The sequence below is a fragment of the Haliaeetus albicilla genome, chromosome 4 (genome assembly GCF_947461875.1).
Source record: "Haliaeetus albicilla chromosome 4, bHalAlb1.1, whole genome shotgun sequence".
Taxonomy (NCBI): domain Eukaryota; kingdom Metazoa; phylum Chordata; class Aves; order Accipitriformes; family Accipitridae; genus Haliaeetus; species Haliaeetus albicilla.
The window spans coordinates 44009356-44028429 of record NC_091486.1 but is presented as its reverse complement, the minus strand read 5'-3'; the positions used below and the strand labels follow the sequence as shown (position 1 = coordinate 44028429).

The following is a 19074-nucleotide window of genomic DNA, read 5'->3' as shown; positions in this document are numbered from 1 at the left end:
CATGGCTGCACACTCACCTGGAGGTGGGGGGGTGTGTGTGCATGCACCAGCCATGTTCCCCCTAGCTCCGTCCTTCCAAAATGCTCCACTGAGTCACACGCAGCAACAGGGCTAGGCACCAAGCAAGCTCACAACACAAACACACGGGGCATGCAAGCCTGTCTTCATTGCCTGTAACATTGGAGGGTGTCCACAGGGCTGCATTCCTCCCCAAAATTACCCTGTACAAGGCAAAGCACAGCCCTTCCCCACCCGTGATCCCAGCCCCGTGTCTCGCCGGGTGCAGGAGGAGGGGGTGAGCCAGGGCTGTCCTCCTCCTTCAGCCCACAGAAATCAGACTCGGGGCTAAGCCGAAAGGAAGCTTTTTCAAATACTCGCTCAGTCAAGAGGGAAATGGAGAGACACCGTTTCAGGTCAAAACAAACCATCACCGCTATACAAAGCAAATTGCCTTTTAATACGTAACCAAATACAGGGGGTGAGTTTCAGGACATCTTTTTCTCCTCAGCATCGTCTGCCTGCCAACAGCAATACAAAGAAATCACAAAGCATAAAATGAGATACTGCCATGAAAATAGATGTTATATGCACATACACAACATATAAAGAGATAAGACACAAGTAACAGAGCACCAGGGGTCTGTCTTGGCCCCACCCCAGCCTGGCAGGGCGTCCCCTCCCCAAGGGCACCTCTTGCAGGACCGGGACCCCTCAGCACCCGCTGGCTGGGGCCGTGCGCTGCTTCACGTCATCTTACAGGCGCCAGGGCAAAAAGGGTTGGTGAGCAGAGTCCATCCTGCTGCTTTTCAGGTCTGCTGATTTGTAAGGCTCCATATCATGACCAGTCAGCTCCTTGCCCTGTCCTAGGTGCTCCTCCAGGCTGCTTCGGAGGGGTCCAGCATGTTTCCAGCATCGCTCTGCTCCCAGCCTGCAGCCAGGAGCTCAACCCTTCCTGAGCCCCATCTTGCCTGGCTAGCAGCCCCGGGAGCCCCGGCACACTGAGGCAAAACAGGGCACAAAGGAAGAGACCTAGAGAGATGAGGCCACCCCACACCAGGACACACACAGGCTTGCTGCTGGGCTAGCCCTGCACTAATTACCTGATTTTACTCGTTTGGCAAAGAGTACATGGTTAGTACTGGTGTGAGAGACAGACTCAGGATGATGGGTGCAAGGGGGGAAGATATGGAGGTCTCGAAGCACTTTGACCTCTCTGACCAAGGTGGCTTGCCACATCTGGTCTTGAACCAAACCCTCCCCCCAGCCATCATTGCTTTTTCTGTGAATTTTCCCTCAGGGGTCTGGCAGAACTTGCCCCGTGGTGGGAAAAAACTTAATTCACATCTTAGGTTAAAAAATACAAAAGAAAGGGAATTCAACAAAGTGGTTGTGCTGGTCTCCAGGAAAACAGTGTGAAGGGCACAAAGTTGGTCCAAAGTGGAGAGAGGCAGATAGCAGTCACTGCATCCCTTCCTGCCTTTCTCGCTGCTTTGGCAAACCCACAACATCCTGAGCAACTGCAGGAGTAAACCCCATTGTTCCTCCATCTGATGGCACTGCTGAGCACAGGAGAGGAAAGCAAAGAGAAGCCAGTGACAAACCCAAGGGGAGCTTGGCTGGACCTTCCCCACCCTGCTGTAAGGGAAGGGCACAGCCTGGTACCGGCTTCTCCCAAACTCCCCAGGAAGGCTGCTGAGGAGCCCAAAATCCCAAGGTGCCTCTGCTTTCGCCAACCCCACCTCCCTCAGAGACCCTTCAAATGCTGCTGAGCTTCTCAAAGGGCTTGGTAACACCCCCTTTTCTAAAGTAACTGGGTCACCAGGGGCTCAGACGGAGGAGAGGAGATGGTGAGCACAGGAGGGAGGGAGCAAGGAGCAGAGCAGAGGGTCTCAGGCAGGCTGAATGATGCAGGGGACTGAACAACAACATGACAAGGGTGGTCCACGCACACAGGTGATGAGGAGACTACACTGCATCAAGAAACAGCAATTCAGTGCTACATGCTTGTAAGGCAGCAGGTCCATCTGCAAGAGGCTGCCACGAGCACACGGGCCAGCAAGCAGGGTGTCCTTCCTTGGACCCCAAGAGTCTGACAAACCTTCCCACTGGCATGGCTGCATCTCCCTGAAAGGCTTCTCATGTAAAAAACAAACAAACAAAAAAACCAAAAACAAACCACAAAACACTTTATCCTAGACTGCCTGAAAGCTCTGCTAGGGCACCTTGTTTCAGGCACTGGAAGACAAAATCCTGAGCGACCAGGAGGCATGGGGCACCGCTCGTAGGTAGGTGTGCATGGCCAGAAGAACTTGTAATTACTGGTGGCTTTTCAAGATGTGGCTCCTAGTTCACACTGAGGCTTCAAAACAGGCTTCCCAGTGCTGTGCCTGCATCCCCCCAGCAGCACCCCTCACTCCATCCACACGAGCCGGTGCACCCCTCAGGTCCTGCAGCCCTCGCACCTCACCTTGAGCTGGACCTCGCAGGCACAGAGCGGCTGCCCACCCGCAAAGGACACTGATGGGAAGCCAGGGCCCCGCTCGGAGGATGGCAGTATTCCTGCACCCACCTTCGCAGGGAGAGCTGCTGAGCACCTCAAAACCGAGCCCAGTGAGGAACATGATGCTCCAGGGTGGCTCTCGCTAGGGCAAGGCAAAGCACCCAGCTGCTGGGGAAGCGATATTTTAGAAGCATCCCTAAAAAGGTTGCTGTTGTGTTTAAAAAGGCTATTTCCATACTGGCACTCGGGCAGCACAACGTGGTCCATCTGGTGTGTGCTAGGACCCATGCTGGACCCCAGCAGGAGTCCACTGTGTTGCACCAGACCTGCCCCATTGCATCTCTGAGGAGCTGCCCCAGCCTGCAGGAGCCATGGCTGGCACTGCACAAACCACTTGTCCTCTTGGAGCACTGCCTGCTCCCCTTCCCAGGAAAAGCTGGGCTCTAGGTGGGGTATCAGGGGCTGTTTAGGGAAGCCACCATCCCCTGGCTGCTGGCTGACTCCTACGGGTGCTGATGCTTGTGCAGGGAGAGCAGCCTCCTCATCACGGAGGTCCCCAGCCCCAGAGAACAAGGACCCATGCGAGCCTTGTGCAGGGCAAGGAGCAGGTTGGGAGGGCACCAACCACAGCCCAGCCCCCGGGGGGGTCTCGGGGCTGCAAGCCAGGAGAGTTTGTGACTCCAGATGCGTTCCTGCAGCTTCCAGCTGTTTCGGAGCTATGGCCATCCAAGCCTCTGATGGGCAACCTCCAGGAGAAGCGTTCTGACCCAAAGCATTGGCTGGGTTTGCCTGGGCTGGGACATTGTGCCACCGAGTCACTAGTGTGTTTGGGTGCAACGGAGGTGGGCAGCTTGACCCCACCAACTTGCACCCAGGCTGGCTCTGATCATTAGGAATAGTGTTATCTACAGGAGTAGAGGTGGTAACTTCTGCTTGAAGCACTTGTCCCGGATTTCCCAGCTGAAGTGCTACAGAGGACTTGCTGCTGGAGACCAGGACATCCAGAACTGTCCCCCCCACCAGCCCGGCTGGGTTAAATGGGACCTGCTGTTCTGGTTGAGCAGAGCTGACCTCGGATGTAACGGAGACTAGAGAGACAACAGCATCCTGGCCTTGTGCACCAGATGCCTGGGGCTGTGGTGGAGCTTGAAACACTGAATTAGCTGCCCAGCAGTGCTGGAAATGAGCCACAGCACTGTTTTCCTCATTGCAGGGTGATGCACTGCAGTGCAGAAAGTCCATGCTCTTCCCAGCACCCTCCCTGAGGAGCATCTGCTCCACATAGGATGTCACCTCAGTGCCCAGCCTCTCGCCAACCTCCTGAGCTGGCAGGTCCTCCTCTGCACCCAAACTGAGCAGAGCCTCCTCCCACTGCTGCAGCTCTGCGTTGTCCACATTGAGGCTCTGGAGGGTCTGGCAGATGTTTCCATCCACTTTGCTTTTCTCAAAGAGGGTTTTGATAACGACCAGGAGGGAGTCGCTGTCCTCCTTGGCATCACCAACTTCCTCATTCTGGCTCAGTCCATCGGGCTCAGCGAGGAGATCTGGCAAGGAGAACTGAGGCACGTTATCAGCATGGGAGATGTATATGGATGCATCCTGCTTCATCATGGCCCCAAGAAGAGAGTTGGGGTCTACCGAGCACTGCTTTGAGTGGGAGTTTCCTTGTGTCTGCAACTCCTCCTTAGTCTGGAAGGAGTCCAGGAACTCAGGAAGGTCATTCCCGTACAAGACTGCTTCCCCTGTGGCAAAGCTAAAAGGCAGCTGCAGCTTTCTCTTCCGCAGATGTTCCTCCCCTTCTTCATTCCTTCAGGGTGGAGGGAAAAAGAGATGAAAATAGCATGAGCGTCTCCTCTGGGCCAGGCAAAACCACCCTCCCAACAGTGAGACAGGAGCTCACAGCCCTGCCCTGGCTTTTCTAAAGAAAAGGGTGCTGGATTGGGCTGGCTGCGATGCTGCTGATGGAGGACTGTGGCTCTGGGGAGCCCATGGGGAGGTCTGCATGGTTCTGGGAACGGCTGCGTGTCCAGGGCTCACCTGCAGCCCTTCTCAGTGTCTGCAGCCACCTTCTCAGAGCTGTTTTGCTCACACCTCCCTGCTACAGGAGGGCACATACTGGAAAGTGCTGACTGTGCAACCCAACCACCCTTTCCTCCACCCGCATTGCCTCTGTGTGCCTCGAGCAGCCCCACGACCCCACACGCTAAGAGCAGGTGAAGGCAGCTGGAGATCCAGTGATACTCACGACAGGGCTCGCTGCCGGGCAATGATGCAGTCGGGCTTGCCCCCTTTGTACACCAGCCGGGCATTGGCCTGCACCCACACCCAGCCACCCTTCTTGGTCAGCAGCCGGAAAACAGTCAGCCCGCTCTCCCCTGTCTTCATCACTGGGGCAGGGAGAGAAGAGAGGCAGCACGGATGTGGTTACTCCATGGGGACAGACAAATGGGACGTGCAAGATGCCACGAGGTTGAGCATCACCTCACACCCGTACTACGGGGGCAGAAGATGCAGGACACAGCCAGCATGTGGTGCTGTCCCTCTGTCAGCTCCCCGAGCAGGTATCATCACCCAGGAGGGGAGAGCCTTTATCACAGCTGCTCCAGACTTGGGACAGATGGCCCACCAAGGAGCAACGGTACCGGCATGGCCAGAGCTGCACCGGTACCAGGGAGCCATGAGGGCCACCCCAAACACACCCAACCCCGATGCCCACCCCCCCCAGCCAGTGCCGCTGCTCCTCCCTGGCACTCACTTCTCACATGGTTCTCTGCGCAGTGCATCATGTCAGCCGCGTGCACAAACTGGTACCCCGACCCCCTCCTGCACAGCTCCGTTTCCGTGTACCCCAGGACAACCTTTCCCCTGAAAACAGTGCAGAAACCCAATGACACCAGGGATGGATCCCCCAATTGCACCCCACCCACCAGACATGATCCCCTGCCCAGCACCCAGGCAGCTAAGTCAAAGCCTCCCACTTTGGGTGGTGCAACTCTCCATCCTGGGCTGAGCTGCATTCCCTTCTTCCATAGAACCACCCCATGCTGGGTTTGCTGGGCTAAAACACAGCAGCCAAGACGTGCTGGCACCCAGTTAATCTGCTCCCTGTGTTACCGGGGGGCTGCAGCGGATGGACAAAAGCATCAGGCACCTTGCCATAGGAGTTGGGTCAAAACTGCCCTGCTCCCACGGGCTATGGTTTTCTGTCCAGCACCAGGGATTTTGCCATGGGGAAGGCGAGAGATGCCCTACCGGGAATCACAGGCCATGGGAGTGAAGTCCAGCTTGTGCTTTGTCTGGAAGATCAGCATCTTGGTCTGAAGCTCCAGGATAGAGAGCGGCTGAAGGAGAGTTGCAATGGCAAAGAGAGCAAGCGGGGACCTGTCCGATGCTGACTTCTGCTGCCCGAGAAGGAATTTCAAGCGCCCATGGAAATTCAAGGCCTTAGAGGGGATTAGAAAATGTGGGTGTGAAGCAAACAGGGTGACGGGAACTGGCTGTGCTCCCATCCCCATGGGACATGAGTGGCCGCCAGGGAACAGAAACAGATTTTCTTACCAGAAATCCTGAGGAGTTATCCAGCAAGCAGCGGAAGCGGCAGGTGAAGCTCCTCTCCACAGAGGTCTTCTCGGAGTGGAGGTACTGTGGGCTGGACCTGGTGCTGCATCCAGCCAGCAGTGGCTGGTCAGTGGGAAAGGCTGGGAAACCAAAGGGAAAACGAAGCTTTCTGAGCTGCACACCTCGAGCTCATGGCCTCACAGACCTGCTCCTGGTGGAGACTTTGCTGCTCAAGTGAAGCCATGACCTTCACAGATGAGTAAGACCTTGCTGTGGGAAATGACCAGTTCACAATAGTTTCTGGTCCCCTCGCCTCTCAGACAGTAGCAAGACAACAAGCTGCCCCCAGTGAAATAAATAGGATTTCAAACCCTTTAAAGCAAAAAGGGTTGGGAGAAGCATCCCCGTCCCTCCAGCACAGCGAAACGCAGCACGTCATTGCTGTTGGCTGCTTTTGGTGACAAGTGGCCGTGCCAACCCCTGGGATGGTTGCGAGTCCCAGAGGGAGGCTATGGGATGTTCTTCAGCACAGGGCTGTGCTTGGTGGCTATAAATGCCACCAGAAGGGTTTTCCAGCAGGGGGTGGCCATGCAGAGGTGGCTGGCTGGTCCCCAGGGATCACCCTGGCACTCACCATCGGCAGCGTGCTGGGTGCTGCCAGACGCCGGGGCCCTGTGCAGCTGGCGGCGGAAGGCAGCTCTGTCGTCCGCATGGATCAGCTCGTACACGCTCTGGTAGATGAGATCTGACTGGTATGACACAAGGGGAGAAGAGCATTGACAACCTGCCCAGCCTGGCAGAGGTGTCTGGAGGAGGACACAAAAGGAGCCTTTCCTTTGTGGGTACTAAAAGTGCAGCAATTGAGTGTAAAGAAACAGGCAAACGCAACCAGCTTTGTGCGCTGCATGGAGAGCAAGGAACAGGAACCGGCTGCTTTTTTAGGGAGGGTGGCTCAGGGAGGAGGAAAAGGGAGCAGGGAGGGGGTCTGCCTGGGGAAATCGTGGGAACAGCTCAGAGGCTTCTAGAAGCAATAAAAACGGCGATGCCTGAGTAAGCCTGGCTGCTCAGGACTGTCACACTGCCCCTTGCCCCAACATCCTCTTACCATAGCTAAGCAGATCTTTCCAGCCTGTTCCCGACACCAGCAAGGCTGAGGTTCTCCTGGCATCACCCAGCCCTTCCAAGGATGTTTCACACTGGCTCTGGCTCCTGATCCTTAACCGCAGTCCACGGGAAATGCTGAAACTCCAGCTCCCTCCCCTGCCATGGAAGCCCCTGCTCTTTGGGAAGCTTTGCTCCCCATTGGCAAGGCGAACGCTGCAGCAGTGGCATTTGCCTGGCATGTTTTAACTTCTAGTATCTTCTCAGGACCAAACTCGGACACAGCGCCAGAAAGGCTGCGGGTTGCCAGAGGCGAATTTGTTTGCGGGTGTATTGGCTTTGTGTGGCGAGGTCTTGGTAGCCGGGGGGGTTGGTTACAGGGGTGGCTTCTGTAAGAAGCTGCTGGAAGCTTCCCCTGTGTTCGAGAGAGCCAATACCAGCCGGCTCTAAGACGGACCCGCTGCTGGGCAAGGCCAAGCCAATCAGCGATAGTGGTAACGCCTCTGTGATAACATTTTTAAGAAGGAAAAAACAGTTGGGACAGACGGAAATGGCAGCTGGAGAGAGGAGTGAGAACACATAAGAGAAACAACCCTGCAGACCCCCAGGTCAGTGCAGAAGGAGGGGGAGGAGATGCTCCAGGCGCCGGAGCGGAGATTCCCCTGCAGCCCATGGTGAAGACCCTGGTGAGGCAGGCTGTCCCCCTGCAGTCCATGGAGGTCCACAGTGGAGCAGATATCCACCTGCAGCCCGTGGAGGACCCCACGCCGGAGCAGGTGGGTTCCCGAAGGAGGCTGTGACCCCGTGGGAACCCCGCGCTGGAGCAGGCTCCTGGCAGGACCTGCGGATCTGTGGAGAGAGGAGCCCACGGAGCAGGTTTTCTGGCAGGACTTGTGACCCCACGGGGGACCCATGCTGGAGCAGTGTGCTCCTAAAGGACTGCACGCTGTGGAAAGGACCCACGCTGGAGCAGTTCGTGAAGAACTGCAGCCCGTGGGAAGGACCCACGTTGGAGAAGTTTGTGGAGGACTGTCTCCCGTGGGAGGGACCCCACACTGGAGCAGGGGAAGAGTGTGATGAGCCCTCCCCCTGAGAAGGATGAAGCGGCAGAAAATAACGTGTGATGAACTGGCTGTAAACCCCATCAACGTCCCCCTGTGCCGCTGAGGGGGGGTTGGTAGAGAATCCGGGAGTGAAGTTGTGTCTGGGAAGAAGGGAGGGGTGGAGGGAAGGTGTTCTGAGATTTGGTTTTATTTCTCATTACCCTACTCTGGTTGATTTGTAATAAATTGAGTTAATTTTCCCCAAGCTGAGTCTGTTTTGCCCATGATGGTAATTGGTGAGTGATCTCTCCTGTCCTTATCTCGACCCACAAGCTCTTTGTTATATTTTCTCTCCCCTGTCCAGCTGAGGAGGGGGAGTGATAGAACAGCTTTGGTGGGCACCTGGCGTCCAGCCAGGGTCAACCCACCACAGCAGGGTACGAATTGCCAGTCTGCAACAGCACGCAAGACCTTTCTTGCGTTGCCATCCCTAGCCCTCTGCAAATAAGCAGATTTGTTTCTTCCACAGGATCAATGTAAAAAATAATTTCAAGGTTGATCAGAACATTTTGACCAAAAAACCCTCTTTTTTTTTCCAGACTTATGCAGGGGGATTTGCTGTTTTAAAAAAGGTTTTTGTAGGGTTTTTTTACTCCAAAGCCACGGGAATCTGTATCCCAGTTCAAACAATCTTCTTTAGTGGGCCACCAGGAAAGACAGACATGCTGATGCTGGACTGTAAAGTTAGCCACATGGCAGAAACACCAGCAAGTCCTCACACCTCCTGCCTCCCAACGCAGCCCCCTTCTTCTAGGGCCATGCCTTGGACCAGCCTTTCCCATCCCAGTCCTGCATGCTGTGGTGGTCAGCATGGTCTCACCAAGCCCCCGGGCAGCTCAGGCCACCGACTGCCATCTCCCTGCCCTCAGAAAAATGCCAGAGCAGAGCCTCCTGCTTAACCAGGTGTACAGGTACTTTGAGAAGACCACTCCCTGCCTGACAGCTGTTTTGACTTGGGGCATCAGCCCCCGAGGATCCCAGTGAGCTGGGAAAGGGTGCAAAGGGGGGATGAAGAAGAAAACACATCAGTCTCTGTGGGTGCACCAGGAACCTATGCAATGAAATGGGTTTGGCAGCCTCATGGCCCTCCTGTTGACTCAGTCCCTTGGCCAAAGGAGCTGGATGTCAGGGGAATCGGAGGTAACAGGGTGGATGTGGAGAGAGACCTGCTTTTCTCTGGCATCCCATGCAACCCACAGTACTTCAGGGCACTGACACTACTCACCAGTGAGATACCCTCAGCCCTCTGTAAGTGAGAGCATATGAGCCCAGCAGCATGATACAAGAAAAATCTCACACCCCTCTTACATACAAAGCCAAGAGGATACAGAGCCTGCAATTGCTCAGCTTGCATCTGTTTCTGCTAAAGTCACAAGCATGCTTGTAGGCTTTCACAGCCCCCAAAGAACATGAGTCATCTGAAAATGTACATCAAAAATGACCCAAGGGAGCTTGGAAGGGAAAAGAAAGCCCTGGCATGACTATCAGCACCTCCTTCCCAGACCTGGACTGCATCCATCTGTTTACAGCCAGGAAAAAATGGCACCTACCTGATGAAAGCCCAGGTAGTCCTGCACGGTAGGGGAGATGTAGAAGATGTAGCCATCTCCGGTCACGGCAATGACAAATCCATTGAGTGCCTGAAAGCAGAAGTTGAGCCCAGAGTTACTCTCCCTAGCTTCAATCCAGCTGTTGAAAGATGAACTTCTCCAGGTGTTTCTTCAGCATTCGGGGACAGGAAGGGATCTTCTTCATCAACAAGGAACCCCACAAGAAAGGAAAGCACCTTGTGACCATGCAAGACAATCTTGGTTAGTTGGGTTTGGGGTTTTTTTCAGTGCTACCATGAGCAATGATCCAAGATGGACTGACCACTTTTTCTAGACCCATCATTGAAGCCCTCTCACCGCAGGGCAGCTCTTGCATCAGGAGGGACCAGCTAAGGAGAGGTTTCATGGAGGACCTAGAGTTAGTTACCTCCTTGCCAGCTGTACCAGCTGGGTATAGCTATACTCTTCTGGGGCTCTGATTTTCTTTAACAAACTTACCTATAACTTCAATAAGAAACAGCAACAGGCAGTGTAGAGGGAGGAAGGACTGCCTTGAGCAGTGCAGGAGCCTGGTGACTCTGGGAGGACCCTAGCATCCGTTCAAGCATAATGAAGCCTTCAGAGATAGTAACCAAACTGCAGTCAGTCAGTCACTGACCTGACCTATTTATCCTCTTGTTTGTTTTAAGGATGACCTCCAAAGACACTTTGGGCCTTGCTCCTCACCCTGAATTTTACAGTTAGGAGATTATACAAGCTTGTTTCTGTATGTCTTCACCCCACACTTTCCCCAATCACCCCCCAAAACCTGCCTTTTAATCCTTAGCATCTGAGGACATTGCTGTCTGTCAAACTCCTGCTCTCAGCTCCAAGGGTACGTGAACAACTCATCACAAAGCACACAAAGTAACACCAAATCCAGTCACCGCTATCATTCAAAGATGGTAGTGCAGCTAAAACCAACACCCATCTTGAAAGCAAAAGAGATGGAAAAATCTGGAAACTCAGATCCCAGATTTGTGAGGGCCCTGACATCGCATCTGTGACATCTGACATGGCATCCCCTGGTCCTTATAAATGTGTAGACTTTTTGACACATCAAGGAGGTGACAGCTTCCTGTTCTCATCTGTCTCCCATTACACAGGACCACAACCTCTTCTCATCTGATTTTGTTCTTGTTCCTGACAAACATCTCAAGAGGCCCCATTGCTCTTGAGATGTTTGTCAGGAACAAACCCCATTGCACCCCCAATACATCCTGGCATTGAACTGCCACTACGAGACACCATACTGGGAAAATGACTCTCCTCTTGCCAATGTTCTAGATTACAGAAGATAAGGCTTTAAACACAAAACACCCAAATCTCTATAAAAAATATCTTTGTGTTCATACCATCTGCCAACTTCACTTCTTCTTGCCTTGTGCTCTGCAATTACATACACATGGTCTGCAGCTAAATCCATACCCAACTGGTAGCTCCTTGCCTGAAAAAGGCCAAACCCACACCAAATCAAATAAACTATTCCAAAACTATAGGAGATCATGGCTGGGGTGGAGGCAGGGGAGCTCACACCTCTAGTGAATACCCAGAAAAAGAGGCAAGATAAAGATCCAGAGATATCTGGTGACCCTTTCAGGCTGATTTTCTCCAAAAGGAAAGTACTGGACTAGATAGTAATTCTTGCCCCCTGCTCTTGTCTGTAATATATTTAATTTTTTAGTGAATAGAAGGAAAGAAATTAGGAAAAGAAAACCCTAAGTGGAAGTCTGTGTTTAATCGGGATGAGGGCAGAAGTCTCAGCAGATCTCATAACCATCAGGCCAGGACCTGCCACAAACAGGGACTCTGCCCTCACTGCCCAACTCTGTCATGCTGAGCTGCCCCTGGAGCGACTATGGGGACATGCTGTTTGCTTGAGACCAGGCTGGAGAGAAGGGTCCGGCCGCCCATGATGCTTCTTCGGCTCTGCTCACCATCTCCCCCCATGCAAAGATGAGGCAGGAGCAATTGGCTGACACAGCTCATGCATTTGCCCATTTACAGCAACACTCAGGCTCGGCTGGGATGGCTTTTTTTAGTCATCAGCAGCCCCAAGGAGCAGCATGTTTTAAGTTGAGATGCCGAGATGTTTATTCAGCAACCAGCCTTTTCATGGGCCCTTTCTATCCCATTTCCTTCCAGCTTGGATTATTTGAGAGGCTGCTGGATTGAGCATGTTGCTTGACACTGTACAGATCCGGCTTGCAGCAGGACTGGTCCCTTTTCTTTGTGCACTGCAGCCCCCCGAAGGGCCATGAGCCAGAGTTTTCTGCAAATTACAGTATCTGATTAAAATGCTCTTTGAGAAGGACTCCCCCCAAAAAACCATCGGGCAAGCTCAGCTGGGGGATTTCTGTCACATTAACACTTCATAAGCTCTCCAGATGCCTTCAATCACCCAAGGCTGCCAATGCTCTGGTGGCTCAACAAATTGCCATCATATGGTCCAGCTCAAATCCCTGGAGAGCACTTGGGAGCAGCTCCATTGTGGGACTGGGGCAACCACAGGCTCCCTCCTGACTCTCACATTATTCCAGCTGTTCTTCCATGACTATCAATACTTGCAGACATCTGAGACCGCTCCTGGGAGCAAAGCCCCCATGTGAGAGCACATGGCCCAAGCTTCATTGCCAAAAGTCATGTTGGGTTCTGAGGAGTCACAATCTCAGCAAAATCCTCCATGGGGGTTCTTGCTGGGGCTCCACTCGCAGGGGTGCTCGTGCCTGCCTGCCTGTTCATAGCGGTGGGCATTCACGTAAGGCTGTGCAGGAGCAGGGTGGAAGGCAGCAGAGTCAGACTTTAAAGACACCCAAGTATCCATCTGCTTTTGTTTGGAGAGGTGGAAGAAGGGAGAAGAGGACTCAAGGTCCAGAAAACACAGACATATGTAGTATCAGGAACACAGCCATGGAACGATTAAAGGTCTTGCACAGACTTGCCCTGCAGCCCCAAGGAGCAGCATGTTTTAAGTTGAGATGCCGAGATGTTTATTCATCAACCAGCCTTTCCATGGGCCCTTTCTATCCCATTTCCTTCCAGCTTACATTTATAAATTGCAGCCCAAGCAAACAGCATACTGGCCAGCTGATTCACCAGCTCCTTGTTCTCTGAGATTCAGCAAGAGCTATTTCATTAGACACGCGCTGGCCTTTCTACAAAGCAAAGCTTGTGCTGCACATTGAATTTATCCACCACCGTCTCCCAGCTCCATCATCTTTTCTCCCCCTCAAACTTCAAACTGAACCTGGGCTTTTTCCATCCCAGGCAGGCTGTGAACTCATGCTAGGGACTTCATGCAATGCACCAGGTAGGGCAAACAGTTCCTAGCAGATGTTTTATTCTGCAGCTATCACCATTCTCCTCTTGGCATTTACCAGAAAACAAGGAACCCACCACCTCCAAGACTAATGAGGAATCATTCCCTACAATTCTGGGTGATACCCCTGCACCCTCCTGGTTGGGATTTACAAACTTGTGCACGTTGGGTCCGTGAGCTGTAGCAGGTCCCAAGGAAAAATACCAGGTTTGGGCTCAGTGACAGCTGACGCCTGCGGCTACAGGCACAGAGAGCACCCAACACCTTTGCGAGAAGGACACAACCCCTACCCCAAGCCCTGCTCTGTTCATGGATGCAGTTTGCAGCACAGCCCATACAGAGCCGCTGCAGTGTAACCGAAGTGGCAGCAAACTGCGGTGGGGGGTGGGAGGGAACAGTGGGAACGGGGACCCGTCCCAGCCAGGCAGTGTCACTGGTCCCTGTCCCGAAGTGCTCAGAGCCTGCACTAATCACAGCGAAGCAGCTCCCGGCAAGGCAGGGTCTCCTTTTCCTCCACAGGTCGACCACATGCTCCATAGCTGCTTTCGGCAGGCAGGGACCGGCTGTCATGCCCAGCAAATAATGGGAGCCAAGGGAAGACCCCAGATGACCGAGCTACGGCATGATACCTGGAGCAGCAGTTCTCCCTCAGGAAACAGCTCTCTGTCAACCTGCAGGTCCATTCGCCTGTTCCCTCCTGGGGCTCCGAGCTGATCCAGCACACAGTCACCAACGTCCGTAGCTGTGGCTGCAAGCAAGAGGGGAAGAAATCAGTGTGGAATGGGCAAGCCAGGAGCCTCTTCCTCCTCCTCCCCACCCCAGTGCTGCTCCTGCACAGCTGCGCCATGCTACCCAATGCACGGGGACCCACCTCAGAGGAAGATGAGACCAATGGTAGCTGGAGCAGAAACCCTTTACAGAGCCATCCTCAACTTGCCCAAGGCTTCCCTCCAAGAGGAGGGAACCTCCATTTCTGCTGCTTGATCCCATTTCTGGGAAACCTTGCTTCTGCCAAGGTCTGAGGCAGAGACACAAAGAATATAGGGGAGGTGAGCACTTTTGGGCTGCCCAGGCTAGGAAACACCACCCAACACAGCAAGAAATCTTCAGGTTACAGCCTGGTAGAGCTGGAGCTGGCTTCAAGCCGTCCCAGTGCTACAGTGTCTGCTTTCCTGCCCTTCAGGACTGATGAAAGACAGTGGCAAAACTTCCCAAACCATCTGAAATGCCATCAAAGCACCCATATTTTTTCTCCCTTCTGCCTTCGGCTGCTTGGAAGCAGATCAGAGGGTTGGTGGCCACAGCACTCCTAGTGAGACACCCAAGCAGCTCTCTGCTCCCAGGACTCACTGCCACGACCTCCCCAGGCTGATTCATGTGCTGCCTCATGTTTCCTCACTAGAGGCCTTCAAAGCAACACCCATGGGTGCAGCCAGCGTGAAACCTCCTGCCCCTGGTTGCAGGACCTCGAGCACCACAGGACACAAAGAAAACCAATTGTTCAGGGAACAGGAATGAGGACAGTGGCTCCCACCCCACCTCTGCCACTGCTGCAAGCTCCTGCAGCGCCCTGAGGTCAGACAGAACTCGCACGCCCTGTGCACAGCCACATCCCGGCAGAGCATCACTGCCTGGCCCACCTGAGCCCTGGGTTTCTGATGGCACTGCATGACCTTGTCTGGATCCAAAGGGAAAAGGTCTTCCTTATTTGGGGGAATGGTAGGAAATGAGGAAAAAGCCCAAACCATCCCAAGTCTGACCACACATTTAATTTTCTCCATGGTAGAAGCTCTCACCTCACCACTGAAAGGTTTTAAAGGTTTGGTTCCCCCCCCTGCCCCCAGTAGCACCAAGTTCAAAGCCAAAATAATTCCAAACCTAAAAAAAGTTTCATCTGAAACTGCTGATAGGAGACATTTTGCTTTTCTTCAAACCGTCAACATGCACAAGCATTTTCCCTGACAGATCTGCATTTTTGTATTAAAAACCAATCTGAGGTCAAAACATCTCTCAGATCTACTTACACATGGAGCCTGAGTGACAACAAGCACTCACCTACACAGGCTTTCAGCAACCAGGCGCATGGTTAAAGACAATTAGCTGAAGGTCTTGCATAAGGTGACACAGAGGAGCCAAACTGTTGCAGTCACACAGGTTTCAATAGAAGTGGAGAGGATGCTTGGAGCCCATTAAGCAGAATTAGCCTCGATCTCTGTTGCTGATAGAACTGGACTACTTCGGCCTCGCCAAACTTTGAGCGCTCCTTGGAGATGCTCAGGCAGCAGTTGAATTTTCTGCCCTTTCTATCCTGTGCCCTCACTCACTGGACATGCCCTCCCTGACAGCTCCCCTGTGGGTCACAGTTTAGCCCATGCCACAAATCTGCATTGCCCCCCACATAAGCTCACGTTCCTATTTCTGCAGGGGACAACCCTCTGCATAGACACTCCCAAATCAGCAAGAGGTGGATCAGCTGGACCAGGGGATGCGAGGCCTCTGGGAAAGGTTGGGAATGATGAGGTTCAATGCCAGGAAAGCAGTTGCTGTGCTCAGTTTGCTCACCAGTCAAGGAAAGGCTTTCCCTAGTGGTTTCAAAAGGCAGATTTGAGGCAGTCAACCAAGCAAAAAACCTCCTCGCACAATTGCCAAGCAATCCCCAAGGAAAAACATCCAAAGCCCATCTGGACCACGGGTATGGCTTCAATTTGCACATGATGGAGCAGAATACTTTCAAAATGAAACATTGATTCTTTTTTTAAATTTGAATGCTTTTGAAGGGCTGACTCCTCTCTAAAGCATTGAGATGAGGCAAGCTGGCAGGAAAATTCAAAAAGAAACCAAGTTCTTCCAAAACAAAGCTCCAAAAGGGCATAGAGCATTTTGAGAGGATGCACATCCCGAGAGCACGTGGTCTCCAGCTCTCTCCCAGCGTCCACCAGCAGCATCTGCAGGGAAAGCTGCAACGAGCTGGGGAGAGCTGCTGTGGGCTTACAGAATCCAACATGAAACACATATTTGCTCATTTTGTGCTTTCCAACAAAATTATTTCTTCCAGCTCTCCCACTGATCTTAGCAAGGGGCTTTCAATCTTGCATCAGAGATGCTGACTTCCCCTACTCTAAAACACAGAGTGGTCCACTTCTGCACTGAGCTAGAAAATTCTTCAGAATCTATCTCCCATAGGACACACTATGATGACATGCCTTGGGGAGAAGGCCTGGAGCAAAGGGAGAGGGTAGGAAACCTAAAGAGATGGTGTCTGCCAACAGCTTTGCCACCAAGCATCACCACACTGGAGTTGCAAGGTCCTAACTGCAGGGCACGGATTACAACTGGTGCTTCTAAACACTGGTGGCGTAGAGCAGCTGGTGTTCACATCCAGCCCAGTCCTCACCATGCATGGCCAAAGGTCAAGGAGATGCTGAGGTCAGTGCGTGAGGCAAAATGCATGGCACTCTCCCACCAAAATAATCCAGGAATTTGTGACATGAGCTCCCCTTACTTTCAGCATCACTTCAACACCTGTGGCCCGGTCTTTTTGCAGAGGGCTTCTCTGCTTCCAGAGACAGCCACCCTGATGGGGATGGCCAGTGGCGGAGTAAGCATCCAGCAGACAGGCAGGGCTGAGGCTGCTCTCAAAAGCCACAGTCATTCCTCAGCAGTCTAGATGATCCGGAGACCTCCTCTACCCGTTTTCAGGTGGTGACCCTGTTCATGTTCAAACATGTCATGACCAGGTGTTCTCCTCAACCAACAAATCAGGAGCAAAGTGTCCTTGTGGCTCTCCTGCTCCAATCAGGTCTCTGAACATTTCCTTGCCCAAACTGCCAAGAACCACAGGGGTTGGAAGCAATCCCAAGAGATGCCTGAGCACATCCAGATAGAGGACTCCAGGCCCATGTAACCACCAGGGCTAGAGAGACTACTCCCAGTCACTTTTTGACTTTGAAAGGAAAAAAAAAAAAATCCTTTTAACCAAAGTGCAGAAAAAACACCACCCCATCTGCCACACAGGCAACCTCATGGGAGGGAGGGATCACTCCTGAAAAGTCACCCATTTGCTTGAGACAAGTTATTAGTCTCTGGGGGATTTCACCAGCACATAAATCCACGCTTGCCATAACCAACTTGCAGGATGATCACCCCATGACAGGCAACACTGGCTCCACCTCCCAATAACACAGGTGGTGGCTTGGAGTCTCCTTCCCCTCCCACTGGCTCCCTTGATGCAGTTGGGCAAAGGTGATACAGAAAGCACATCCAGGACGTCCTGCGACTCCAGAGCAGAGCCTGTTGCAAGGTCAAGCTGGAGCTGGCACTACCAGGAACGGGGAGGACCAACAGCCAGGGTTCTTCACCCCAGCAGAGCAGGCTACGTGATGGGGAGATGCCACCGCTCAGCATCCCACCAAGAGCCCCAGGTACCTCAGCCTGCTGAAGGCACATCTCCAAGACAGCTAAGATGCACAACTGATGGCAAGAAGAGGAGATCTCTATCTGCTGCAAGGCGGAATAAAGCAGCTGCCAAGCCATGTTAAAAGCTGGCTAATTCACCCCCATTTAAGATATTTGTTGTTGAGACTCACTTCCACATGAAGCAGCTGAGACCACAAAGTGAATGGGATTAAAAGAAACAGGTCCAGCATCTATATAAGCTATAATATACCCACAGTAAAAGAAATAACTATAGATAAAAGGACAATGCACATTTGCTGTTTGTGCCCAGCTTTTTCAGCCTCCTGCTCTGCACCTTTGAGAATTACTAGGAATTAATGCATGATGAAAAAGACCATGACAAAAGTGATCTGCAGTTACTAGACAAATTCTAGGCATTTGCTGAAGCAATTTGGTGATCATTCATATATTCAAAGTTCTGGGATAGAGGCTATCCATGTGTAATGTTTAAGGCAGGAGGGAGAAATCCAGCTCTGTCCTGAACCCCTACACCAGCCAGAGCACTGGAGGAGGCTTCCTGCTGCTGGTGTGATCCCCAAAGACAGGAAGGCTTTCATTCAAAAGGAAGCCAGGATCAGTAACATTTTCAGCATTAATGAGTCAGGATGTGTCCTGTACATGCCCAAGAGCACCCCTTTGGATTGGCTTTCTTGCCTCTGCAAGGAGGTTTCTAAGCCCTACAACATGGATGAAAGACCTCAAGCATGAGAAAGAAAGAAAAAGAAGCAAAGCAGTCTAATCTCTTCACTTTTTGCTCATCACATCACAGAGAAAAACACCGCAATGCAGCTGTGGAGGCTAACACCTCCCTTGCCTCTGGCATAGTTTTGTCACTGAAAAAAAGTTATTGGTAAAAAAATCCTGGAGTCATTTCTGCTCTCGTGGACCGAGTTACACCAGTGGGAGATGACAGACTTCACCCATGGCAAGCATTTCTCTTTGAACAGAGTCCAGAGATGCCTGGCATCAAGAAACCAGGAGCTCCCAGCTCCTCCAGCAACCCTAAGCCATGCACAAACCTTTTCCTCTTGGACTCAGTCCCAAACCCCATCAAATTAGCACCAACCTTTGCCTCAGCTGTTTAACAAAGGCATTGTGCCAAGCAGAGCAGGCTCATGCCATCCAAGTAAAACAGGCAAATGCCAAAACCACAGATTATAAACCTATTAGAAAAAGTCATCCAGCATTTTTTCCAAGGAGCACAGAAATGCCCAGGAGAGAGCTGGCAGCCCCAAAATCCATGCCAACCTCTCCAACCTGCTGCTGCTGCAAACGCTCCCACACGGTCCTGCAGGATCTTGCCCAGGGAGGGATTTAAACTTGACTCCTTTCACTGCATCAGTTACTTCAGGTCCAGACCCCTGCAGCTCTGGCCCAAGGTAACAGCAAATGACAAGGAGATGAATGAAAAAAGCTAATTTAATGCTGACTGTGGTGAGATTACTCGGT

The 19074-nt window shown here is 52.5% G+C and overlaps 1 protein-coding gene across 1 annotated transcript in view; it reads right to left on the bottom strand.

Moving 5' to 3' along the window:
• Nucleotides 1-436: 436 nt before the first annotated feature.
• Nucleotides 437-19074, bottom strand: part of LOC104319502 (aryl hydrocarbon receptor) — a 32291-nt gene continuing 13653 nt past the window's right edge. The window contains exons 3-10 of the mRNA XM_069782197.1: nt 13800-13918; nt 9813-9902; nt 6693-6807; nt 6059-6198; nt 5753-5943; nt 5256-5365; nt 4746-4887; nt 437-4307 (exon numbers count right to left, since the gene is read on the bottom strand). Coding sequence (XP_069638298.1) covers nt 2441-4307; nt 4746-4887; nt 5256-5365; nt 5753-5943; nt 6059-6198; nt 6693-6807; nt 9813-9902; nt 13800-13918 — 2774 coding nt within the window. The 3' untranslated portion in view covers nt 437-2440. The remainder of the gene's footprint in view (nt 4308-4745; nt 4888-5255; nt 5366-5752; nt 5944-6058; nt 6199-6692; nt 6808-9812; nt 9903-13799; nt 13919-19074) is intronic.